The 26,169-nt window shown below is 49.2% G+C and overlaps 8 protein-coding genes across 8 annotated transcripts; 3 read left to right on the forward strand and 5 right to left on the reverse strand.

Moving 5' to 3' along the window:
* Window positions 1-6,963: 6,963 nt before the first annotated feature.
* FPRO_09608 (uncharacterized protein) lies at window positions 6,964-8,375 on the forward strand (the record flags this gene model as incomplete). The annotated part of the gene is made up of 3 exons (XM_031233018.1): window positions 6,964-7,408; window positions 7,461-7,600; window positions 7,650-8,375. The coding sequence occupies 3 exons, from the start codon at window positions 6,964-6,966 to the stop codon at window positions 8,373-8,375; spliced, it is 1,311 nt and encodes a 436-aa protein (XP_031082897.1).
* Window positions 8,376-9,913: 1,538 nt separating this feature from the next.
* On the forward strand, window positions 9,914-10,606 carry FPRO_09609 (uncharacterized protein; the record flags this gene model as incomplete). The annotated part of the gene is made up of 2 exons (XM_031233019.1): window positions 9,914-10,076; window positions 10,122-10,606. 2 exons carry the CDS (start codon window positions 9,914-9,916, stop codon window positions 10,604-10,606), a joined length of 648 nt encoding a protein of 215 aa, XP_031082898.1.
* A 341-nt stretch (window positions 10,607-10,947) lies between these two features.
* Window positions 10,948-11,862, reverse strand: FPRO_09610 (uncharacterized protein; the record flags this gene model as incomplete). The annotated part of the gene is made up of 1 exon (XM_031233020.1): window positions 10,948-11,862. The coding sequence occupies one exon, from the start codon at window positions 11,860-11,862 to the stop codon at window positions 10,948-10,950; it is 915 nt and encodes a 304-aa protein (XP_031082899.1).
* A 1,344-nt stretch (window positions 11,863-13,206) lies between these two features.
* FPRO_09611 (putative cytochrome b5) lies at window positions 13,207-13,757 on the reverse strand (the record flags this gene model as incomplete). The annotated part of the gene is made up of 3 exons (XM_031233021.1): window positions 13,207-13,386; window positions 13,443-13,569; window positions 13,639-13,757. 3 exons carry the CDS (start codon window positions 13,755-13,757, stop codon window positions 13,207-13,209), a joined length of 426 nt encoding a protein of 141 aa, XP_031082900.1.
* Window positions 13,758-15,788: 2,031 nt separating this feature from the next.
* FPRO_09612 (putative actin-capping protein alpha-2 chain) lies at window positions 15,789-16,937 on the reverse strand (the record flags this gene model as incomplete). Its single annotated transcript, XM_031233022.1, has 7 exons — window positions 15,789-16,137; window positions 16,186-16,323; window positions 16,377-16,429; window positions 16,486-16,575; window positions 16,631-16,749; window positions 16,808-16,826; window positions 16,884-16,937. 7 exons carry the CDS (start codon window positions 16,935-16,937, stop codon window positions 15,789-15,791), a joined length of 822 nt encoding a protein of 273 aa, XP_031082901.1.
* Window positions 16,938-17,307: 370 nt separating this feature from the next.
* On the reverse strand, window positions 17,308-18,576 carry FPRO_09613 (putative 3-methyl-2-oxobutanoate dehydrogenase (lipoamide)E1 beta chain precursor; the record flags this gene model as incomplete). The annotated part of the gene is made up of 2 exons (XM_031233023.1): window positions 17,308-17,345; window positions 17,400-18,576. 2 exons carry the CDS (start codon window positions 18,574-18,576, stop codon window positions 17,308-17,310), a joined length of 1,215 nt encoding a protein of 404 aa, XP_031082902.1.
* A 1,092-nt stretch (window positions 18,577-19,668) lies between these two features.
* Window positions 19,669-21,809, forward strand: FPRO_09614 (uncharacterized protein; the record flags this gene model as incomplete). The annotated part of the gene is made up of 2 exons (XM_031233024.1): window positions 19,669-20,146; window positions 20,197-21,809. The coding sequence occupies 2 exons, from the start codon at window positions 19,669-19,671 to the stop codon at window positions 21,807-21,809; spliced, it is 2,091 nt and encodes a 696-aa protein (XP_031082903.1).
* A 1,572-nt stretch (window positions 21,810-23,381) lies between these two features.
* FPRO_09615 (uncharacterized protein) lies at window positions 23,382-24,029 on the reverse strand (the record flags this gene model as incomplete). The annotated part of the gene is made up of 1 exon (XM_031233025.1): window positions 23,382-24,029. The coding sequence occupies one exon, from the start codon at window positions 24,027-24,029 to the stop codon at window positions 23,382-23,384; it is 648 nt and encodes a 215-aa protein (XP_031082904.1).
* Window positions 24,030-26,169: the final 2,140 nt, after the last annotated feature.

The raw sequence follows: 26,169 nt of genomic DNA on the forward strand, positions 1-26,169 counted from the left end.
CTTGTCGCGGCAGGCTGAGAGGATAGTTGAGAATATCATTATGATACAGTCCATATTCCCAAACTCTATTAGCCGGCCTGAGAATTACCTACGTGGTTAGCTTTCGGTAAACAAAGGTATTCTGAAACAACGCATCTTTTAACCATAACGAGAAAGGATAAGCCCTCACATTGGCGCAAAGAACGGGCTGCTCAGTAACTCATCGTACAAACCCCAGGAACTCGTGATATTCGAAACAGAAAGCAAATGGAACTCACCTGCGCTAAGACGGGGAATACAATGTCAAACTGTTTCATCTCTGCTTCGCGTCTGACAAGGCCAGTGTCCGAGCACAAGTGCAAAAAGAAGGTATTCGTATTGCTGCCAAGGCTTGCATTTGATACACTAAAGCCACCAACCCTTTTTGGGGGTCGGCGCATCGCCTTCGCCGAAAATGGCCAACGGATGGCGGGACGAACGGACTGGAATGGAATCACAGCTGAGCACTGGACTCTTCTCAGATACTAATAATAACCAACAGTCAAAGGCATAGCTTCGTTAATGAGAAAGAGGGGCAAGCTCGCCAGGCTGTTTGGAGCCTCCATGGGTGGTTTGGGCGCCATGTTTCTAGAACTCTTCTACATACATGGTTGGTTAGTAAGGTAGTCGAGCAGGTGAGCAAGTAAAAGAGTGTAAGAGTTGGCCAAACCTAAGCCATAGGCACCACTTGATACGTATGGCCATAGTGCATCATTCGCTTGCCGTCCTCGAAATCCTCTTTATTTGAGTCTTTGTTGGGTTTGCATACCTAGTCAAGGAACCCACTGTCTGAGGATTCGATGGGTGAGCCTACGCTGGACCTTCATGGTTCCCCTTCGACTCAACTATCCAAGTCCGAGGCCCTTCACAAAATCTTACGACCACCTAGGGAGGCAAATAATTGACAAATCGATCCAACAACATATCTCTCAATGTATCCTCCTCGATTGTTCATGCAGCAGGCTATCAGTCCTAGCCCCCGCGCCGGCACGGACAGGACTTCCCCGCCCAGTAAGGCCAAGTTCTGCATTTCTTTACAATGTGACTCAAAGGTTGAAGAAGCCAAGCGTACGGAGTACATAAATCGAGGTAAACTGGAAATGGTCATGGTAGTAAGAGCCGAGCCGCAACCGGAGCCGCAGCCTTTGTGACAATTTGAAGCCCGAGTACCTGGCTTTTTCTTTGATATACGTCCTTGACTGTGAATAAGAACAACATCCAATCCACATTCGTTGGTGTCCAGTCTTGGAGTGCTCTGTAGATCCGTGGTATGGTTGCCGCTCTTTGATTCTCAAGTGATATCTGGTGGCCCATGGTTCCGTACCCGACATGCACTAGTCCTTAATTAATTAGAGTCTCTTGATGAAAAGCCGAATACCAGCACATTTACCAACCTACAGCATGCCTTGGTCAGCGATTCATCCCCATTCCCGTGTCAGTGTAGGTTTTGGACGGATACTGCGCCATGACTGCAGCCCCCAGACCAACCGCTCACTGACTCAATTCTAAAACTTCTGGAAAGACGCCAGAACGAATGGAAGTGATCCATGCTTCTGCAGCACGGGGCAGATTCAGATGGGGCCCCGGGAGCATGGGGCCAGGGCAAGGATTTAGTCAGGACAAGCTTGGGCGGCCGAGCGCTCTTACGTATGAGATAGACACGAGACAAATAAGATCAAATGATATAGTAGATATGTACGGGCGTGAGTGTGAGTGTGCGTGTGAGTGGGAGTGGGAGAGTAAGATAAAGAGACCGAGTGGGATCATGGAGAATCTGTACATACAGCAATCAATAATGGAAAGTGCGGAGGTGAATAAGGTAGACAGCCGAATTACCAAGGTGAGGAAGGTTCATCTCATGCATGGATACCAAATTGGGATAGGTTGCAACTTGGAACCATACCATGGAAGGAGGGGTGAGGCTTTGATGGTGGCATGCTTCTAAGGTGATGGATCGGAATGAGAAAGTGGCATCGAAGGACGGAAAGAAGCTCAGTAGAAGGATAAGATGTGTCGTGGGCGCAACGCTACGCTCGGACGTGCATTGTCACACGGCGCTAGATCCGCCTCTGCATTACCATTGTTCCAGAAGAATTCTCGAAACCTTCCTCGGTGAGCTAGCGTCATTTCCGAATGTGTGAGTGACCCATCTAAAGACCTCGTTAGCCTCGAAAAGAAGCCAACGAGAGCTTAGCAGTTGAAAGATATGCCTCTCACCCCTGTCGAGTTTGATTCCCAAGTTTCTTAGCGTCTTCCAATTCCAGCTTCATTTATTTTTTTTCCTCTCTCCTGGGCTGTTGGTCCACGACACACCCCTTTCTCACTCTTGAAGTCATCATTCAAAAAGCGTCATGGTGGATCTTGTCCTTTATGTTGCATGAGGCTATCCCTTTTGGCATCTCTGTTTTAATTATCAACTGGCATATGCGCCAGCGCCTGCATCTTGCGCACGGCACTTGGGGGGATGGTTCATTGATAGATTGAATAGGTCGTTGGAGAGATGGCATCGAACAGCCACACAGCACAGTGCCTAAGTACTTAGCTAAACTAACCTGAGCGGTGTAAGATCACATCTGTCTGTCTTCTGGAAGGTAGACGGGTCATGATGAAATCCTCTAAAAGCTCCCAGGTATTGACGAATCAGTCCTGCCTCAGCCCACTACTTCACGTACATCTCACACAGTACAGGGTTGCTGACTCTAACGTCTCCAAAGCTGGGAGGGGAGCACCCAGGCCACTCGCTTCATATCCGATTGGGTAGTCGTATCTAGGACAACCCTTAACCTAGAGCCCAGGAGCAACAAACATCCCACATCCACGGCAGCAAACTCATGCGCATTGCATGCATTAACATGCTAATTAAGCCACGGGCTATATGGCAGGGAAAGAGCGGAATAAGAAGTGACACCGCCTCAGTTGGGTACACCATTAAAATAGTGGGGGTGTAATATGCAGTTGAATGCTGATTCAAAAGCAGCCTTTGTTTACAAAGATTGATGGAGTGAGTGATTCGTCTACTAGTCTCGATTGCTGGAGACCTTCTAGCGAAGAACAAAGAGACGATGACAGGGCTGCTAACAACCAAACTAGACCAGGTGACCAGATATTGAGATTACATCATGTCAAGTGTACCACAGATTCAGGCAACGCTCCAACAAATGTCGAGCGGTCCTGGACCGCTTTCACCGAGATTCACAATACGCATGGCTGGAGATTAATTAGCCTCAACCAACAGCCCAGATCTTATTGACGCCTATGGCGCAGGAAAACATTATCAAATATAGTGCCAAGGGAGATGTGGGATCCCTAGATGAGGCAAGCCACACTAGGGGACGACAACTCGACACCGCCTGAGAGTGAGATGGGTCAGAGGAGCATGGGCGCTGATGATTGAACTCTTCTGGAAGCCGACGAGATCTACCACTCAGGACAGCTACCGCCTTGCCTGGCCCCCAGCCCTGACAGCCCGACATCAGCTCTGGGCACCAGCTCTGACCCGCTAGACCGCGCCCAAATTGACGGGACCCGTATGAATTCCCCTGGAAGACCTGGGTTATTTTGAGGGGCGCACATGCCCTGTCGACCCTGCAGGGTACAGGGAAGATTCATGACGTCGGCCCTGCTCACCAGGGGGCGTGCAAGGGAGAGTGATGCGTTGTACATTGATTGAGACCAGGGGAATCGAGTTGGGGTCGAACATCAAACAGCGGGAGCTGGGTCAGAGAGAGGCCTGTTCACAATCCCGAGAGAGGGGAAACAGCGCTGTACATAGGAGAGAAACAATCAATAGCAACATGCTTAGCATCGTACAAGCAAACAAGCGTGGTTGATACAGGGCGAGGCGTATACGGACCGTGTTTGCGCAGCTCATTTCTTTCATGATATCCTGTTGTTGGACTGGACATACGAGTAGACGAAAAGGGAGGCGATGGGGCGTCCACTCGCAACTCACCAAGACACGGCATGATATGTTGGAGGCCCAACTGGCATAATGCAGTGAGAGAAACGAACGATACGATCGACGTCTGAGGATCACTCCAGCTGACAAGGATTGGCCTGCCGGCGATATTCTCATTCCCTCAGCAGCGATCCCGACTATTCACGACAGATGAGGGAGGACCACAGCCTCTTTCCAATCAGCGTCGTGCAACGGCTAGAGGTTGCAAGATGTTATCCAGGGACGCTTCCACGCCAGTCATTCAGTGACTATTGAATTGTTATGGGCATTGGTGGTTGGGTGAGGCAGCGCGCTGTGGCTGGCCGGGGAATACCCTGTATCTGAGGATGCACTGTAGGTGTGCACTGTATGCTGTACATGGAGTTCAACTGCCCGGGGACGGGAGATTTCCAATTTGTGCATCGTAAAGTTGCAGCAACACGACGGGAACCATCTCTTCCGAGGGCTAGGCACCCGTCCGCTTGAATGCTGGTAGTGGAGGTTTTTGTTTCTTTTTGCTTCCCTCCCAAATCCTCGGGACACTCACTGCGTACTGTAAATGAAGACAGGATAGGATAAAAAGTTTATGGTTTGGTTTGCCGCGTCTTGGGGATTACACACGCAACGGCGTTTCATGTTGGTTAAGTGAGAATGACGCCACGGCTGATGGATGTTTCTAGGGCGGAATTGAGGTTCTGGCCCTCGTTCTTTGTGACGTCTGTCGCATGCCAATCCCCGCTTGTGTAAGTTATGGGAGGGTCAAATCTCAGTTAGTACCTAAAAAGGACCGGACTTTATTATTATAATTTTCGATGCAATAACTAGAGAATCATAGAAACAGAGCTGTTTTAAACCCCTCATATATTGTCATTGAGTGATATCCCCTCGAATCTATAGCATACAGTGTTTCTTTTAGAAAGGCGAGGTTTGGTCTTGAGTCCTTGTCTCAGCTGTTCGCCTTACTGTGCTAGACTAAGGTCACCACCAATGTAAAATTTAACAGCTCTAGCGCCCTCGGTGCTAATTCATCGGCCTTGGGCGTTCTCAGCTCGCGTTCGCCCGTGATGTGAAACCTCAATTTGCAGGTCATCCACTGTTACAGCTCGTCGATCCCTCAATGATTTCTTCCCGTCGTGTCGTGTCTCGAGGTCCTGCCAACCCCAGTCCTGTGCTTCGATCCATGTCACCATGTCTCTTGCGAGATCTGGCGCACAGAGCAAACCAAACCTGCGAGATCCAGTTCAAACGAAACCCTCGAGCGGCTTTCGGGTAATACTTTTCTTCTGAAAAAGAAAAGAAAAAACAAAGGTGGACGGGAATCAAGCCAAAAGGATCGATCGTCATTTCATTGAGACCAAGAACAAGCATACATATGTTTGTTTATTACCCCTACTGTACATACACATCCATATCGAGTGCTTATTATGCTGAGATGGTTTCCTTTTCTTCTTCTTCTTCTTCTCTTTGTTAGAATGTCCCAATACTCTAATTACAAAGACATGATTGCTTACTCGTGCCTGATCTACACCTGCACTACTGTTTCCATTATCCTGTCCCATTGACTCTATTTCTGGCTCTTGTTTACTCTAGCTCAGGTCAGGTCTGAGAGTATCTTGGCCGTGCTTTATTCTTATTTCCCCAATCCCTGTCTCTGCCCTACTATCTGGCTCATCTGATGCGCTACACGCGCTTTGCTTCAAACTGGCTGAACTTGAAGCGTTGGGTTGGGTTGGCCGCTGTAATGAGTCTGAGTCTACTTCATTCCCGCTACCGCTATTCACGCCCTCATTCAGGTCCGCCACCCCTGTCACCCTCCAACCCCTGCCCGGGAGTGCGCCGTAATTTATTTCGCAGACCCCCTCCCTCCACTAATCCCCCCATAGGGAATCCACTTTCACTTCCCCTTCACCCTCCCACTTTCAAATCCCGGAGCTGCCTTTGCCTTTGTCCTTTGCCTGCCTTCGCCTTGTCACGTCCCGCCATAGGGACCCGTCCTGGAACCTGACATAAAGACTTGGCCCCTACCTGGCCCTCGATCATCGCATCAACTCCTTTGGTCTATTTTATCTATCTCCCGTTCCCGTCTTTCGTTGCGTTTTGGTCCTCATACGTCCTGGCGATTGATATCCCGCTCTACTATCTTTCACCTCCTCACTTCTTTAAGAACTATCTATCCCCCCCCAGTTGACCCTTTAACGGTACCTGCGTCTAGACTAGGTACTGGCCATCAGCTGTGAACAGACCACCTCCTGATCCCTTCTTTCAACGCATCGCGCCTGTGAACGACTACATCTCATCAGCTATCGTGTGTTGATACAGTGTAAATTGAATTTGAAAACTTGCAAGAGTCTTCTGTTCTGTTGACTTTTCATCACCGACCGCCCGATCGACAGTGTATCACTTTGTGGAGGGTACAGAAAAAAATTTAACCATTTTTGCCTAACCCCTGCGGTCCTCGGTTCTTCCACCTTACACATACACCACCCGCGTTCCTCCAACGCTCCAACTACAGAGAACTTCGTCGCCGCCCAGAAACGAAAATCCGACAACGAAATCCCGTCGCCGGCCGACCTGTCTCCTCCCGCTTCGACCGAACCCGCATCGAAAAGCGGTCTGCAAGATTTCCCGTCCACCTCGTCAGTGCGACCATACACGTCACTGGCAAACAAACGCGGAAAGGTGAGTCGCAAAAGTTGTTTTTCGGGACCTGACTCTCGGCGGATCTTGGATACCGATGATGCCGTCTCTGTGCGACTGCCTGGATCTAAGCATGCTGTTGCATTCGCTTACCCATCTGCCGGTCTCTTCGGGATGTCATTGTTTGTATTCGCACTCTCGAGCATCAAACATAGCCCGCTATCATACCAAGACGAAGTAACTAACATGCATATTCGCAGCCAACGTCAGCTTGACCGCCTTCCTGCCGTGATCCGTCACTTGTGAGCGCCCTCGCACACCCTTCCCCAAACGCGCCACGTCTTCAGCTGGCAATTCCCACCATATTGAAGATGAGCGGCATGCGATCACCAGCTCCTACGGAGGTTATGGACATCACCAACATGCTCAATAAGAAAGGTCAAATGCAACAACTTACTTCCGGTCTCCTCGATCACCAACAATACCAACACGCCTTCGTTAAGCACGAACCTGGTATGGAGCGATCAGCCTCTCCTCACGGCTCTGAGCACTCGCAATACTCCAACCCTCACAGTATCGCCCGAGCCTACCCATCGCCATCCACGATGCAAGCGCCGATGCATATGCCGAACCCTATGTCCGCCGCCATGACAATGCAAGGCTATCCCGAGATGCCCAACATGGGAGGCATGCCTCACATGCACATGCAACAGATGCCTCAACAACCCCCGCCTCCTCCTCAGCAGCCCATCAAGGCTTATCCTTGCAGTACCTGTGGCAAGGGATTCGCTCGACGCAGTGATCTTGCTCGCCACGGTAAGTAAACAAACATGCTGAGAGACTGACTGGCAATGCTAATGAGTCCCAGAGCGCATTCACAGCGGAGTTCGACCCCATGTTTGCGACTGGCCCCAATGTGGAAAGCAATTCATTCAAAGATCTGCCTTGACTGTGCACCAGCGTGTGCATACCGGAGAGAAGCCTCACCACTGTGAGACTTGCGCAAAGGTTAGTGCCCCGAACTCTGGTTTTTGTGACAGGCGCTCACCAAATACAGCCCTTCAGCGACAGCAGCTCTCTTGCCCGACATCGCAGGACTCATTCTGGAAAGCGTCCCTACAAATGCCCCTACGCTGATTGCCAGAAGACATTCACTCGCCGCACCACCCTCACCCGCCATCAGAACCACCACAGCGGGACTATCGAGGAGGCTGCTGCTGCGACCGCTGCTGCTCTTGCTGCGTCAAAGTCGAAGGGCTTGTCACAGGCTCGGTCTGAAAGCGACCACATGTCTAACCATGGCTCGCCCTTGACGACCCCTTCTCCTAGTCAGCGAACTATGTCTATGTCGCCCAGTGTCGATCTGTCTGGTAACAACAGCATCCCTCGCCACCCTGGTGACTTCCAGTACCTGTCACAGAATGGTTCTCTGCCCATGCACATGCGTGTTGGCAGCCCTACCTCCACCTCATCTGGCGGTTTCAATATGATGCGACCTACCTCGCATCCCACTAGCTATGGACCTCCTCCTACTCTGGAGCCTAACCTGGATAACAGCCAGGGTACGCCCAGCAGCAATGGTGGAAGCCCTCACATGGCCAATGTTGGCTGGCAGTCTCCCTCGCACATGGCCTCGCCCTCGCAGAACAACGCCAGCTATGTTTATCCTGACCCTGCGGATGCGTATCCTGCCAACCAAGCCATGAACCAAATGTATTATAGTGCCGCTACGCACATGCGCCGACCCCAGAGCACTGAACCTGGACTGGTACACATGGCTTAGTCAGACATAATGCCAGATTCTGACGCTTGAGCAATGCTCAAGGTCGTCTTGTGATGATCTGGAGTGAGCTCACCGATACCCTGTATTATTGAAGCTGTGCTCGACTCGGGCACGAAGATTATGGCGGCGTTAATTCCTTCTGAACTGGATTCCCATACTCATACCCCTTCACCTAGGCCTGCCACAGCTGACGACAAGTTGTGCGCATGTCTTGGTCTAATATCAAAACCCCCCACAACACACATCACTCTACCGTCTAATAGGCGGACTCGCTCCTAGATGGAGCATGCTCTGAACGTTGATTTCTGCACTGTTTCGTGTTACTCATGCTTTATCGATTCCCCATCACTCGTACATTATGGATGCTTTTTCATTTCCTTTGTTCTAGTATCAAATAGACTGGCGGTTGGCAATGTGATGAACAACGGATAGGACATTGCATTTGTCTGCATAACGCAAACATAGGACGGGAGTTACACTGGAACATTTGTTTGCTTTTTTCTTTTTCTCCTGAGCGTATCAGAGACGAAGACAGCAGGCATTATGGGAAGCACAAAACGCTGGCATGTTTGTGTATTATTATGTAGACTTGGACTTCAGGACGGGGAACCAACATAGACTTGCTGTTTGATGCGATGAATATATTACTACACTCAACAAAAACGAATATCAGCCCGCTTATGACTAGTTTGTGCTGTGACACACATACACCTGCTCTAGAACCAGGACATCAGCTATCGGTTGATATATCGGTCAGCCGCGGCCGATGTCCTTCGGCAATTATTGCCAACTGATATGTACCCCTCAATTGAGCCGCATGGATGAACGTCTGGTGTTTCACTGTCCAGAGAGATCGACAAATCACCCCTCGTCTAAATCCGTGCTGTCAAGCCTAGAAACCTCCATGACGTCTATCGCGTATAACAAAGCCTCCACGAGCACGCGACTGTCAAGCCCAGCGACCGGTCTAGACTTTTTTAAGACCATATATTTCAGCTAAGAAGCTGAAACCACGTCATTTTGAAATAAGAAAAAATTAATAAGAGTGAAAAAGCGAGAAAGGTTCTCCCCCTGCCTAATTCCCGGTAGTGCAGACTATACCCCCGCAGAACGGCGATTTTCTGATTATTCATCGCAGACATATTCAATATTCAACGACAGGCCACGATGTGCGGCATTGATGCCTGGATTCGCCAATCGGGCAGCCCTGAGGCCGGCTGAGCTGGGCTTTTATCATGTACGAGAGGGCTTGATGGAAGATGCTTGGTTAAAGCCCTGGTCCCTGGAGGGCAAAATGTGAGTGAGATTTAATAATACAGGACGGGGAGGGAGTGCCCCGTTCATATATATAAGTATCTTGGGTTGTTTGCTTTAGAGATCGACAGTGGCTTTCTTACTAAAGCGTGACGGCGGTATTCAACGGTTTTTAACTTTTGGTGTTGGCGTCCATCTTTACTTATACGCCCTGACGACTTGAACGATTTACAAACACAGATTCTTCCGTATTCTTTTCTAACGCCTTCTCTTCACTTTCAACCATGCTTATTGACATTGTCATCCATGGAGACATTCTATGTCCGTGGTGTTTTCTCCAGAAAAAGACTCTCGAGGGAGCCATGGAACGATATCAAGCACTCCACCCAGAAGTTGAATTCGATGTCACATGGAAGCCCTTTCTTCTGTATCCCACGCTAAGAAGAGGTAATTCTACCCTCTATATCTCGCTGTTATTCTAACACGTCACAGGTGACAAGCGCGCCCTCTATGAAAAGCTCATGTCCCCAGAGAAGCTTCGTCTTTTCACTTCTCGACTCCAAACAGCTGGTGCTCGTTACGGCATCGAGTTCTCTGTGACTGGGAAGACAGGACCTTCACAGCCTGCCCATCGGCTTGTGGCCTTGACCCTTCAAACTCGTGGAGCAAATGTCCAGTCCGCGTTTCTTGATGCTCTGTTCCGTGGTCACTTTGAAAACGGGGCTGACATTGCCGACGAAGCCTGGTTGATGCACGTAGGCCGAACAGAGGCCAAACTCGAAGATTCTGATATGAGAGCAGCGCTTCTGGGGCCTGGTCTAGGGAAGTCGCTCGAGGACGAGGTCAGAGCTGCTGCTATCGCGGGTGTCGAAGCCGTGCCTTGCGTGACGGTTCAGAAGAAGTTTCGAGTTGGGGGGTATCAAGAGTCAGACATCTTTGAGAGCTTGTTTGACAAGATACGGCGAGAGAACAGGTAAAGACAAATCAAGGTTAGGGCAAAGGGCATGGCAAGCGAGAGATACACCATTGAGGTCGAAGGCTTGTCATGTACACGGCAAAAGGCGACTGGAGTTTTTGATATTATGTTGTTGATTGAATAATTTAAAACATGCCGCTGCCTTGTTCCCTACGTCTACCCGACGGTGCCCGTCTCATGATGCCCTTTGTCTTTTTTGTTTGACCTTACTCTCAATGGGTTCCTCTATCGCCAAACGCCAAATAAAAATCAAATCAAACCAAGTCAAATGATTCGTCCCTTGAGTCACGAGCTCATCACCCTAACGCCCTGAAATGAAAACAATTATGATACACGCGTTCCCTATCGCCGCATGCCACTGTAGTCTTGCATGAGATGCGCCATGTGCACGTTGGTTGCCTTGCCGATCCTATTGCCCTTGCGACGCTTCTGAGCCTTGGGCTTGTTGGCCTGTCCATCCTTTGCCTTGCGGGGATCTTCGCTTGTAGGTTTTTGTCCGACGCTCGTAAGCTTGCGGTGCATCTCCTCAAGGGGTGGTAGTTGCACACGCTGCCACATGCTCTGGAATTCTGGCTGGACCTTGTGGTGCAGTGACGGATCATTGGGCCAAACGTAGCGCGGGATGTTATCCTTTTTGGTGCGCACTACCAAGATCCTGTGCTCGCGCTCGAGTGCTGATATTGTGTCTTCGCAGTCGGGCCAGCCGTCCTTGAGATCCTTCACTGACACGCCTGAGGCGTCTGTCTTGGCTTGAAGATGAGCGAGAAGGCTGGTTGCGTCCTTGACTCCGGGAATGATAGGTCGGTGGACATAGGTGCCAGTCTTCCAGGTTTGTTCGCTCAGGTTTGCATCAGGCTTCCACTCTACACGGGGATGTCCTCGGAGACCTTCCGCAAGTTGTCGCTTGTGCTCATCGTCAAAATTCCGCAAGCTCAGATGGTCGATAATATCCGTGATGGTCTTTGCGTCGCCCTTCTTTTTCAGGTAATCGACAGCATAGGTCATTTGCGTCTTGACCCCAGCACCATAGCCTGTGAGCTGCGGCTGAGAGTAGGGCACCTCGGGGCCTGCATCTCGTTTTCGCTTGGAAGTAGGAGTATTTGGATCGGAGGCTGCTGAAGGAGATGGCGAGGGAGGAGCAAGCGAAGGGACGGCAAGAGATGAAGCCTTGTTTGTTGATGGATTTGAGATCTTTGTCGCGGCTGCTGAAAGGGTTCCCTTGAAAGCATTTGCCTGCCTTTCGAGATAGGACGACATGATTATCTAGGAAAAAAAGAATGTATTCTCTGCGGATCGGAGATGAAGATTGAGAGGTCGCGCTTGTCTGTAGGGGATTGGTGTCAAGGAGAGACGGCCAGGGCGGACAGCGAAGAACAAAGGAATAAGGAAAAAGAAGATGGAGGTTGAGTGAAGTAAGCTTGAAGTTTGGATTGACGTTGATCCGGCGAGGCTGATGTTCACGTTAGTGTGGCGCTAGGTACCAACAGTGGCCAGGGGGGGTGCACTGCTGTGGTTGTGGTACTAACCTCCTCTGACTATCCACAATCGATCAGTATCCAGAATGAGGCTCAATGTGTGAGTAGAGAGCGTGTGATTGCAAGAGAAGAAAAAGAATAGCCAATTCATGGGCATCGAGCGCATATTTATATTCTCTTGAAGGGAACGTACAGTCATAGGCAACGGATATCAAACTCTTCTGTGATGATACTTCATGGTAAAACTAGGTCTGCTAACAAGATTATTCTCGTTGTAATTCACAGGGAAAAATTAAATTGATTCATTCTAAGAATCGTAGCACCAATCACCATTGGTGAAAATATTGATATACTTGGAGGCCTCACGCTCAAGCTTTAGGCAGTTCAAGACTCTACCTGTTTCTCAGTCACGTCCTCGGAAAAGAATGAAACTCTGCTTTGACTTTTCAACTCTGTGGAATCCCATAGGTGAACAGGTCGACGCAAGGTTACAGAACTACCTACCTTATACAAGGGCCACTCAGCAAAAATTCAGTATCTAACGTAGTAGGTAGGTAGATTTGAATCGCCAAAGGTAAATGAGGAAAATGGTCATAACCAGTCATTGGTTAAAACAGTGATATATATTTACTTTACTTTATTGCCCCCAAGATTGTCTGTCGTCTCCATTGTTGAATGCATGTCCCGTGTTCATGTAACACCGTGGCCCATGAGACGAGATGGCCGAATCGTCTGTCTGACTGCGCATGAGTCGCGCCTCGCAAATGGGTCTCGTCTGCGCTTCGCTGTGATCCTTATCTTTCTGTTCGGGTTTCGGTTGCACTTCCCGATCCCCTCTTCCGTCCACCCCCAACAAAAAAAGTAAAATCCCGAAAATCGGGACGTGGCATGGGCTTTGACATTAGTGAATTCGCCGCTGCCCACTGTTCTCATCATGTCCAAGCCGGGGTAAGCTGCATTTAGTAGCTGCGTGCCCGCCGTCTATCACCGGCCTCTGTTCAGGCCAAAGAAAACTCCCAATGCATGGTGGTCCTCAAACATACATCTGCATTGATGCCGTAGCAAAATCCAAAGAACACCCTTTTTTCTCTATCCTCATTCATGCGATGCGATTGATATGAGGCGCTTATGCGGAGGCTTGGCCTTGAGCCTCTTGCTGCTTCTGGAGATAGTTGTAGGCAACGTAAGCGATGAAACCAACGGCGACAACAATGGCGTATGTGTTCAAGCTGGAGCCGGCGGGATCAGCCTTGCCGCTTCCCTGGTTCGAGTTGGCGATTTGGCGCTTGGGGCCCTCGTCACCAGGCTGTAATGACACATGTTAGCGGTTGTTCCGTCGAGATAGAGGGTTCTGTCACTCACCAGACGCTTGAGCTCGCCAACGAGGAGACCGTCGAGAACCTCTCGGGCCTCATCACTGTGGCCAACATCCTCGAAAGCCTCGGTGGCATCCTGACCGGCAACGTCGAGCATGACCTCCTCACCACCGCTAAGTCGATGTCAGTATCCTGAGTAACGATTGCGCCACGTAGCGCAGAAGTATAGCGATATAACGTACGGGTGCTCGTCGAGGAACTTGGTGCAGTCGTAGACCTTGTCGTGAACAACCATGTAGATGTCGCTGGAGGTGTTGTGCTCAGCAACATCCTGCATGGTGAACTCCTTCTTCGCGGACATGATTGCGGTGTTGATGTGACGGGTCGTGAAGAGAATTGAGGTTCTGGTCTTGTTCGAGGGTTATCGTCGCACAAGTGGTGGGATTGGGATTGTAAGAGGATGGGAGTGGGAGAAAGAGAAGAAAGGAGGAGAGGAGATTGGAAAGTCACAAGCAACTGGACGGAACCTAACCCAAGTTAACAGCTAAATTAATTTAGGTCCCCTGTTTCTAGGTGGCCTTCTGGAGATTTGGCGGCGGCCACTCTTCCCAGGGACCCATAGGCAGACGGAGTAAAGTACTGCCCCACACAGATTCTATGTACTCGGTACATGGATCCTGATCCTGATCCTTTTGCGGCGTCTTACCTTCTATTGTTTCTTTCTGTTCTGTTTCCTCGGAAGGTCATCGGAAAGGAAGTCGACCGAAATCGTACCGGATCCTTGGGGTCCAATTGTATCCGTTTAGATTACCTACTTTACCTATTACTTCTCTGATGATCATCTTCGGCACATTTCTCTTCTATTAACATGTGCCTTTTGCTACTTACAGCCTTATCATTCACGCCACGACTTGCAATGAATTCAACCTCAACCTCAACCACTTGGAGTTCCTGGTACGATTCGGTGTCCCAACATCCGGACCCATTCCCTATAAGGCCCATCGCCGAGGGTACTTTTGAGCCAATCGCAGTCATCAAAATTACCGTCGCTACTCTCTGATTCGTCACCTTTTCTCGACCCCAGCCTTACCAACCTAAGTAACTTGTACGGCTGCTGATGAGGCCCAAGAGCCGTGGGCTAGCACAATTCCCTTCTTTGATTCCGTTTGTTTGCCCTGCTGTATGGGCATACGAATACGGTGATGTCTCCCCGCCCCAGGTTCAATACTACTTCACCGTCATTTTGAACGGCGGGTTCCATTGCTTTTCATACCCAACGTGGTATGATTCTTTATGTCTATGATCAAATTATGGTGATCCAATCCGAAAGGCATCGGATAGTTATTACTCAAGTTCTTCCGATCTCTTCCGTGAAGGACAGATTGGCAATAGGCTACAAAACAGCTATCAACACCAGATCTGCCCCTCCAAACCCATATATGATCTCCCCCGCATCTTGAAAACTAAGGCAAACATCACCGGTACCTAAAACACGGACCTATCCTCCGTCCACCGCGGGGTTATGTCATTGTCACAAGTCACGCCCTGGGAGGAAATTACCCTTTCAAGACAAGTTTGGCGGGACATCTCTCATGATAAAGAGTCAAGATAACCGGACACTATGCCGACGTGTACCATAGCCAACCTAATTCCGAGGAACATCACAGCTGTTGTTCCAAGAGCTGAAGGTCACTCGCAAACCAGTACCGATGGAGATGCCGATTTCCGATTCCCGAGGAAAGACATCTCTAACTTTTACCGCTTGCAGTTGACTTATGCAAGATAAGCAACATATGACAGAGCCACTGCCTGCTGTGAGCCTCCTATGTCTTATGGCTGGTTGTTCTGGATCCTTAAGCTCATGGCCATCTAGGCAAAACCACCTGGAGATTGAGGAAATAACAATATTACAAGGGCTTTGGATCAAGTAGATATTGCAAGCTGCTCTCCGATAAGGATAACATAACACATTCAGTGACCTTAGTCGTTAGACTGGCGTGTAGATTTTCCTGCTGCTGAACCACTCACTTCACATCATCGGTCATATATGCCCGGAGCGCCATCCGTCAAGCTCGCGTCAGTCACAAACTCGGTGTATATGCTACACGTTGTGCATGAGACTAGAAGCCTCCGAAGCGTTCCATGTCAAAAACCCAATCTAGTGATATGTGGACTAGAGATCATACAGTTATTAAAGGCTTGGATAATACGGTTTGATCATCGAGATAATCGCATCCAAGCCCGAGCTTTTCTCGAACGATGCTCGGATTTTCAATCCTCCAACTCAGAAGAGGCTAGCACCTTCGAGATAGACATCGATCCTTGGCATGTATTCTACGTTGTTGCTCGTCCAGTCTATCGTTCAGATTCGTGCGCTACTAATGACCATGCTCTATCGCCTTGAGCTTCCACCACCAATATCTTGACCCAGCCTGTAGCTCGTCACGCGATCCCACTCAATTTTCTGCCTCGTCACAGGGAGCTGTCGTCGCAAACCCTTGAAGGCTCCCTCACTGAGGCTCACGAAGCCCTTGTTCAGCTCCTCCTGGTACTTTCTCTCCGTGGTCGAGATCTCCCTGACGATGCTGGCGCCGTTGACGGACGAGATGGTGCTGGAAACGGGTTTGTTGGTGAGCAGACGAACGTTGCCGTCTTCGTAATAGTGTACGTCAACTTTTAGGGAGCCTTCGAGAGCTCCGGAAGATGGGTCAAGGATGTAAAGGGACCGCCAGCGTCCGTTCCTGGGGATATTAGCTTCGTGGAACAGGACTGTTACATAGAAAACCTACCAGAAGTTGTTGGGGCTGTATTTGTTGCCAACAATGACGATGGCAATCTTGGAATCCGACTCGATTGGGTAGACACCGTGCGCAGCATTGGCGAAGTGCTCATCAACGTAAGGTCCGATACTCTTGAGGGTGGATTTGCTATTATTGTATGTTAGTACTAGACGCTGTCCAACCGGTTCGAGGCAACTTACACAAGATCCGCTTGAGCTCCTTCCAGAACATGACTTTGCACGGCACTAGCTTTCTATTCCTCCGTCAGAACTATATGCCCATTTGTCTAGGTAGACATGCGTAGCTTACCTGCGTAGTGTGGTCGAAAGCAAAGCTGGAAGAGCTCTCAACATCGTAGTATCGGCCGTCTCCAAGCGAATTGTGGGAACTAATAATGACCTAGCACACCTCATCAGCTCCAATCCCTCTGCTTTTGAGATTCTTCGTCACCTACTGGTTGGCTGCTACCAGGCAGCTTCACCGTAACAAACTGCTCCTCATTGTACTTTTCGAATGCGGGACCAAGGCTGGAAATGATATCGGGCGAGGTTTCGAGGGTGAGTGACTTGATATCTACAGACTCGCGTCAGTGTTTTCCGTTGCTCAGCAATCGCATTTCGGCCGGTAATACCTGCGATAACATCTGCGAGCTAGGAGTTCATATTAGCTGATGACGCCGCGGACAAGAGGATGATATCAGCACGTACCTCTCCTGGAGGAGCTCCCTCGACAAAGGCAGAAACAGTCTCTAGATCCGACATGGTTTAGCGAGAATGAATGCGCCGTGTATAGGTATAAGGCGAAAGGAATGGGCGTTGGCGTTGAGGCTCAGGGCGTGGAGTTCTTGAGGCACAGCATGGGCCACAGTCAAGGGGAGGCGGGGCAGAGGATGGAGGAGCTCCATTAGGTAGCTTAGGTGGAGCAGGAGCATAAGGTAGGTGACGGTGTCAGTGGGGTTGATGCTAACACTTCCATTTGCTTGACACTTAGAACTCGAAACACTCATTAAGATCCATTATCATCAAATCATTTGTGCTCCTCAAAGAATCGATTTCTTGAGTTTCTATATTACGGCTCTAGCTATCTTGGCTGCTCTGGTAACAGCTTGAATTCTCTTCCATTATTTTTCCACTAATAGTTCAGCAACTTCTTGATATTATCATAAATTCCTAGGAACAATGTTAGCTTTAGACCCTCATCACAATGATCTTCCGATTACTCACTTGCAACGTCAGGAACATTAAACCTCTCGTATAACAAAGGCGAGTGAATACTCCACCCAGCAACTCGAGCGACTGGTGCTTCTAATCGCAGGAATGTATCATGATCTTCTTGAATGGTGGCGGCAACTTCAGCACCAATACCTGCATTCACCATAGCTTCGTGGACAACCATGACTCGTCCTGTCTTGCGAACACTCTGGAGTACGGTCTGCTTATCCCACGGATACAGAGTTCGAAGATCGATCAACTCCACAGAGATGCCCAGATCCTGCTCCGCCTGCTTGATGGCGTTCTGGCATAGGTAGAGGGGTTGGCCGTATGAGACAATTGTGACATCCTTGCCTTCCTTGAGAATCTCGGCCTTCGATAGTGGGAGTTCGTATGAACCGACAGGAACTTGCTCGACGGCGGCGCGGTACAGGATCTTGGGTTCCATAAACACGCATGGATCGTTGCTGCGGATTGCGGCCAGGAGAAGACCCTTAGCTTGAGCTGGCGACCTTGGCATGATGACCTTCAATCCAGGAATATGTGTAAACAAACTCTCGGGAGATTGTGAATGGTAGAGACCTCCGTGACCGACACCACCGCAGGGCATCCGTACTGTCAAGCCACCCACGCTTCGCCCGCAGGACCCGTCACGATATCTGAACTTGGCGGCCTCGTTGACCAATTGATCGAAAGCTGGGTAGACATAGTCGGCGAACTGAATCTCAGCAATAGGTCGCATGCCTTCCGCAGCAAGACCAATACCAAATCCCATGATACCCTGTTCTGTAAGAGGAGTATTGAACACTCTCTCAGCACCATGGGTTTCGGCAAGGTTCATAGTACATCTGAAAACACCACCAAAAGCAACATCCTCTCCAAAAATGACAACGGACTCATCCTCAGCTAGTGCAATTCCCATCGCGTCGTTGATGGCCTGGAACAGGTTCATCTTCTTGGTCGGTCCATTTCGAATGCTCTCAGGCAGCTCCTTGTGGCTCAAAGCAGCCTGTGAGTTATGTGCGAGGAGAGGAGTCGTGCCATAGTCGACAGGCAGGTTTAGTTTGGCATTCGGCGGATGCGTCGAATAGCACTTTCGTCCTACAGGAAGCGCAAGTGAGAGTCGTGCAGTCGAAGGATTGCTGACGACGTGTGCCCTCTTGAAATGGTGAATAGCACGATGCTTCATGGCGTTGGATTGGCAATGTTCACAGGTGGTTATGGCAGGAGACGGGTGATTAAAGATTCAATTTGAATGGAATGTCAAAGGAGTAATAGCAGCAGAGTTGTAGTAGAACGATTATACCTTAGATATCCAAAGCCAACCGAAGGAGGCTTATTGATTGATTGATCCTCGGTGAAGGTGATGTCAAGCTCGGCTTGCTGCGGGCTCAGCGGGCTTCGCGGCGGCTTCTATCGCCCTCATGATCTAATGCCGAACAAGACGGAGAGTTACCCAATCAGCTCCTATAACAACACGGATCACTACACAGGAAACACTGGGCAAAACTATACGGTAGAGTATAGATCATTTTATCAAAGGACTATTTCACATTGCGCAGCAGACTCTGCTAACGATACTGATAAGGATAAGGCATACAAGGATCATGGTCAAGATAGTAGTGTCTTGAGATCTCATCTGCCCAAATAACACAAGCATAATTATTATAGAGAACAAAAAAGTGCTTCATCACCTATCCTTTGCTTTAAAAAATGATTGGTTGGTGCGGTCTCGCAAACCATCATGAGCTGTTCAATCAAACCCAAGCGCTTCAACGCCGACCAGAGTGTCCAGTCAACCAGCCTACGCACTAGGTCAATGCAATAAGGATCGTGATGTTGCCAATATCTGGGCAAATCTTGATTGGCATCCGCGGACTCCAGGAGACATTGTACCTATTTTTGGGAATCTGTATACATACTTACTGAACGGCAATGAGTTGCCGTTGCGTACGTATGCTTCATTTGCTTTGACCATCGACATAATGTCCCATTTGAAGACAAAGGAAGTCCGGCTTCTTCTGACTGGGCCGATCTGGTCTCCCCAATGACTGGAGCAATAAAAAGAAAACATGACGAAACGTGCAGAATAAGTTCTGGGTTATCGTTTCGGCGAGGTCTGGGCCTGGGTCTGGGATAATTCCAAGGATATATCTGGTTGCCCCGACAACCACGATCGGCCAAGACTGACGTCGTAATTGGCTGTAAAACCATTGACACTCGCTCAAGCCCATTTCTGTAGAGATTACATTCCAATTACGCCGTCGCTACATGTCTCACGATGCCGCCGCCAGAGTCATCGCGGCGCTCTCACTCACACCGACCTCGAGACCGCGATAGGGATAGAGAAAGGGATCGACGAAAGAACGGTCAGCGGAAGAGGAAATCGCAAAGCTCCCGGCGACCAGTCTCTGGATCTGAAGATAACCGGGACAGAAGTTCAAGAACATTATCAGCGAATGCATTGGCTGATCTGGAACGGGAGAATGCGCGACAGAAGAAACGGAGCGAAAGGGCGAGTCGAGACTACAGAGATGAATCACGAAGACGAGACCACAAGAAGAGAGATCGGGATCGAGACCCCGATAGGCCGCGAACTCATGGCAAACATAAGAAGAAGAGGGTCGTGAGCGGTGCTGTTATGGAAGAGGGGCGGTCCAAGACTCATCTTCGGGGTGGTTGGGGGAGCGTGGACAGTGTGGAACAAGAGAAGGACTTTTATTTATCAAAACCACCAAAGAAGAGCAAGAAGAAACTCTGTAGGTTGTGATGCGGTGAAATCGGTAGTTGAGAAGCTGACTGAACTCAGGGATTGCACTCGGTGTGAGTGCCGTTGTCCTCATCATCATTATCATTGTGGCAGTAGTCGTCAGTAAAAAAAACAAAGGCGGTGGAGGAGGAGGAGGGGAGAGCAGCGATAGTTCAGACGATTCAACTGAGGATACTTCTGACCTGGACGGGATGGATCATTCAGAGATACCCGAGAAGTGGCAGAACACATATCTCGATCCGTGGACATGGAAGTCAACCACCGATTTCAACCTCACTTTCACTGACCAAATGGTTGGAGACTTGCCCGTCATGGGTCTCTACGACGACTGGGACGACTCGGCCCAAGCCAACGACAATGTACCACCTCTCAACAAACCCTGGGGATCTTATGCGAAGAAACCTGCTCGCGGAGTATGTATTGGAGGATGGCTCTATCTGGAGCCCTTCATCAGCCCATCTCTTTTCAATTATGATACCAAGGAGGGCATCATTGATGAATGGACTCTGTCCGAGAAGCTGGGCTCCAATGCTGCAACAACTCTCGAAAAACATTATGCCTCGTTCATTACAGAACAAACCTTTAAGGACATACAAGCAGCTGGTCTCGATCACGTCCGAATTGGGTTCAACTACTGGGCTGTCGAGGTCTACGATGGTGATCCCTATGTGTACCGAACATCCTGGAGATATCTTCTCCGTGCCATCGAGTGGTGCCGCAAGTATGGCTTGCGAGTCAACTTGGACTTGCATGGTATTCCGGGAAGTCAAAACGGATGGAACCATAGTGGTCGATGGGGTTCCATTGGCTGGCTCAACGGAAAAGATGGTAGCAAAAATGCGGAGCGGGCACTTGATATTCACAACCGTTTATCCAAGTTCTTCGCTCAGCCTCGGTATAAGAACATCATCACCCACTATGGTCTCGCGAACGAGCCTCGAATGACCAGCCTTAAAACAAGCGATGTTATCCAATGGACAGAAAACGCATACAAGCTCGTCCGCAAGAACGGCATCAAGGCCCTCGTGGTGTTTGGGGATGGATTTATGGGACTTGAGAACTGGCAAGGTTTGATGACGGGCTACGATGATATGGTCCTTGATGTCCACCAGTATGTCATTTTCAACGAGAACCAGATCGACTTTACCCACAAGGAGAAGGTTGAGTACGCTTGCGACGGCTGGACTGAGCAGGCCGAGGTCAGTATGAATCCCTCGACAGGTTATGGACCGACCATCTTTGCCGAGTGGTCTCAAGCCGATACAGACTGCGCGAAGTATCTCACTGGCGTGGGCTGGGGTACTCGCTGGGAGGGCACATACGATACCGGAAACAAGGACACCTCCATCTTGGAGCCTCGATGCCCAACAAAGGACGACAAGTGTTCATGTCGTGGCGCCAACGCCGACCCTGGCGACTGGAGCGACGAGTATAAGAAGTTCCTCAGGATGTTCGCCGAAGCACAGATGCACAGTTTCGAGAAGGGCTGGGGATGGTGGTACTGGACATGGAAGACGGAGAATAACTACCAGTGGAGTTATGAGTCTGGGCTAAAGGCGGGTGTTTTGCCCGAGAAGCCTTGGGATCGCGACTTCAATTGCGACAAGGATGTTCCTGACTTTGCCAAGAGTGGTTTGCCGGAGTATCTTTAGAGATGTGTTTTGTGTTGGCGGATATACCGCATCAGTTCTGCAGTACATGTTGGTGCGTTTTGGTGCGTTTTGGCGTTTTGGCGTGAATTTGGCTTGCTCGGAATTGAGATAGAATATGCATGCATGGTTGGTATATGGTGCTCTCTGAGAACTGATGGAAAGTATTTATGATGGGGGAACTCACTGTCCCAAGGTAGATAGATGTATAATGACAATATAAGGAAAATGAGTTGCTACGATGCTGTTGGTCCTCTGGCTCCTAACCGCCAGTATCATGATCAGTCCTAGGTCTATCATGCCTCGGAATAGGTGAGACAGTTCGGAGACATGTCATGACGGTCATGATGACTTACTAGAGGGTCTTGTCCCGTGATCGGAAGTGGTATCCGAGAGTCGGTGAGCAAGGACAAGCCCCCAAGCCCCAACCCGGAAGATGGAAGGCCTCAGAGTATCCGGCGGGACAGAAAACTCCCCGAGGAAATAGACATCATCATGGCCAGGTAGTTTCATGAGCCGCCCGAGACCCGCCGATTGGGCGTTGTGATTGCCGCTGATCCATGACACGGATCTGTTGTCATCTGTTTTATGATTCGGTGAATAGTCGAGATACCTAGCAAATTTATACATCCTGATGAGGCAAAGACTCCCCCAAGATTCAAGCCACTCATAGACAAGAACGAGCCTCGGAACTTTAGGTCAACTGACAGATCAATGGCTAATAGCAATGGAATGTGGTGCCTTTGAATGTGTATTAAACCCTAGCTACCATGAAACCAACTCCATTGTAGATAAGATATGGGTTTCTGAGGTTGTTCACTCACGTCTCTTTTGTTTTGTAATGGCATGTATATAGGACGGGATATTAGCATTAGCCAGCCTATTGCTCAACTGGATATGCGTTCTAGAAAATTATGTACTACAAAAAAATGATCAAATAGTTGGTTGTTCATGCTTGAATAATACGATTATAAGAATGCTATAGCGACATTTCGTACTAGTTTAGATAGCGTTTTCTACAAAAGAAGCCGAATTTCCACAGAAGAAAAAAATTATATACGCTTTGTGACAGGCCAGAAATCAACGACACTACTTTTTTTAACATGCAATCTAAGTCAAAAATAATAATAAACATGTCACATTCTTAATCAGATTCACAATCACAATCATGAGTTGGGCACGCACGCCTTTTGTATATTTATGCTGCATGTGTTGCTGAAGGAATGTGTAAGAGATTCCGATTGCGTTGCTCACTGGCGAGTCACCTATGTCAAAACGAAATCCAATCACGAACATTCTTTGTTGTTTCTCATATGATCACCATCATCATCGTCATCATCAACTTGCCAAAGCGAATGCCTTGGTGGACACGGTCCAGAGGCGATTGCAACTGTACCATATCAAGTGTCGATGTGTATGTTCCATTTCAATAGCTTTCCTGGGGCAGGGGAGGGTTTCCTGTGCTGTGTTTGTTTGCTTGTTTCTTTGTTGAGAAGGAAAGAAAAGAAAAGGGAAGCCGGCCTCGAATAGTCTCATCATCATCATCATCACCGAAATTACCATCAATGAATCACTTCATGCAGACACTTGCAAGACGAGGTAGTAGGCCTTGGCTCCAGCACCCCTTCGGTAGTCCTGCAACTCAGCAGACAGGACCTTGATCTTGTTCTGCTCGGCGAGGCTCTTCACGTGTGCCTCGTAGCCTCCAGTCTGCCAGATCTCACGGATGACAGTAGCCACGATGTAGCCTCCTGGCTTCACGACACGCACAAATTCACTGATAGCCTCGGGACCAACATGAGACTGAGTCAGGGTGCCCACACAGGTCACGACATCATAAGAGTCATTGTTTGCGGACAACGGTCGCGACAGGTCACATACGTCCAGGTTGCGATATGCGTCTGTAGCGCGAGCCTCGTCAAGCATGCCTGGGCTGATGTCGACACCGTCGACCTTCTTTGCGCCCAGGCGAGCGAGGAAGACACCGACAAGGCCGGTGCCGCAACCAGCGTCAAGGATCTCGACGTCTTGGTTGATGGTAGGAGAGCCTAGAACTTGAGGGACATAGGCAGCGGCAATGGCTGGGCCAACATAGTCTTGGCCTTTGCCAGTGATTTCCTCATTGTAGGTCTTTGCCCACTCATCATAGACAGAGCGAGCATGATCGGCAGAAGTCAGGGAGTAGATCTTGGGGAAGTATTGGGCAGTGGTTTGAGAAGACATGATGTTGAGTCAATTGGGGGGTATTTATAATAGGGGTAGATGTGCAGTGTGTTCAATTGGGTTATGTAGAGGTTTCAATGAGTAGGGGTAAGATGATTGCAGGGTATTCAAGTTGAGTGTTTATGAAGTGGTGCTTGTTCGTGTTGAAGACGAAGAGAGAGCTGAGTTGATGATTTAGAATCTCAACAACTTGGAGGAGAAAACCGCGACCTTTTATAACCAGCTCAAACAAATAAAACCCCGCGTCTCGTCTTGTTTCCCCTCGTCTCCCCGCGTCGTAGAGGTTCCGAAATGACGTTTGAGCGTGCTGCTGAATGCGAATCCATTGGTGGACAGGATTATGATTGCGACTCGGCGTGGCCCAAAGAAGCGATCCGAGGTAAGCGCCTAAAAGATGGAAAGAAATCTGTACATTTCGACAGTTGTAATAATAGGTTTTCGTCAGAGAAATGGGGGTTGTCAAAAAGAAACCGCCATGTTTATGTTCATGGTGCGAGTGTTGGAGGGGATCCAAAGGCAACGCAACGCAACCCAACACAACTCAACGCGACGTTGGCGGTTATGATCAGCCGAGAACTCTTGGCCAACTGGGTCAATTGATTGTGTTTCTGTTGAGCCAGATAGAGCTATGTGTCCTCTTTTTCAGTCAAGTTTCTATTTCCTTTGAGGGCTTCTTCTGTGTGTTTGCGATCAGTCTGTTTGTGAATTCTGACAGCCTTTCACTACACCATCAGAGGCCAAACTTTGGCCCGATCACAACAGCCAGGTGTAACCAAAAACAGGTCAATAATCACAAGGAAAGAAAGGCTGTTCCCTAGAGAATCCAATGGGACAAGGTCATGGTGGGAAAGAAAAGAGTTCAGCCGGTCGCAGGCGCATCATGAGTGAGCCCTATTGCGAGAATTACATGCATAGTTGCAGCACTTTTGCCTCGTTCGCTTCTGCCAGACTGGGCAGTGCAGCTGCAGTGTGCCTTGGAAGTGCATCTCTGAGTTGCAATTCAAGCTCATGGTAGAAGCGGGATTGGTGCGATTGTCATGGCTCTTGAGCGCTGATAACTGTCTCGACAACCATTGACTATTCGAAGGCATAGATGTGACATACCTTACCTCTCCTCATGACTCTTTAATTGCATCTGTTCGTTAACTACGACTGGACTGGTGTGCATCAAGGGACCTGCTTACCCTACAACATACGATGTCTCAAAATCACGGGCATATTTCCTGGCGTTCCGTTCTGCTGACCGAGCCTTGACTGATGTCCCGCACTACAACCCTACCAGCGCCCGCAGTGGTACGAGTGAAACTGGATGACGACATGTACGCATGTCGTCTTGAGCATCCTATCAGACATCGTGAGAGCTGCCAAGACACCTGATAATTGGTCCCGTTTGGCCCCTGTTGAGCCGTGTCTGGGATGTGCAAGTGATTCGAGCCCTGGTTCGTCAACTCGAAATAGCTAAGGGGTTCTTGTGGACGGAGTCGGACAATATGTCCATCAGCATGTGAAGAATAACCGGGTTTTTGAACTCTTGCAGGGTCGTATTGCTTGAGCATGAGGCTCTCTCATTCGACCACCTGAAGATGATGAGTGTTAGCGTGATACGTAGCCACTGATGTTCGATCAAGTTCAAGGTACTTGATCATGGGCGCAGCCATTACTCTCAATTCTGTACTGACGACTCTTTAAAAGAGAGCCTCACAAGTCTCGATATGCGGGGAAATATCAATTAAGAATCATGAGATTATTGTTGAGCTCTTGTTCTCCCTTTCCCCGAGAAACTGAAGGAGACAAGGAAGTGTAGAATATTTGCCATGTTCAAGAGCCGAAAGAATTCAATAAAGACAGTTTGAGAAAGCTCAAACGCCGAAAGCCGAAACAAGAGCTCGTCAGTCTTAATACGCAATGTAGTATTAACAATCTATCGCCAAGATCAACACGGAGAGGGGGAATAATTGCCCGTCTCAGCACATCAGCACATCAGCATCTCATCGTCAACTTGTCCATCTCAAGATGTGATTTTCGTGGGAATACCGTGAACCTTACCTCACTAGAAATCGCCTACTTCGTAAATACGGGATGCGGGATACGCGCTCTGCTTCTCCTAAAGTCAAGCTGTTCAATAAGTAAGCCACGGCGG

Source organism: Fusarium proliferatum, assembly GCF_900067095.1.
Source record: "Fusarium proliferatum ET1 genome assembly, contig: FPRO_scaffold006, whole genome shotgun sequence".
NCBI classification, from domain to species: domain Eukaryota; kingdom Fungi; phylum Ascomycota; class Sordariomycetes; order Hypocreales; family Nectriaceae; genus Fusarium; species Fusarium proliferatum.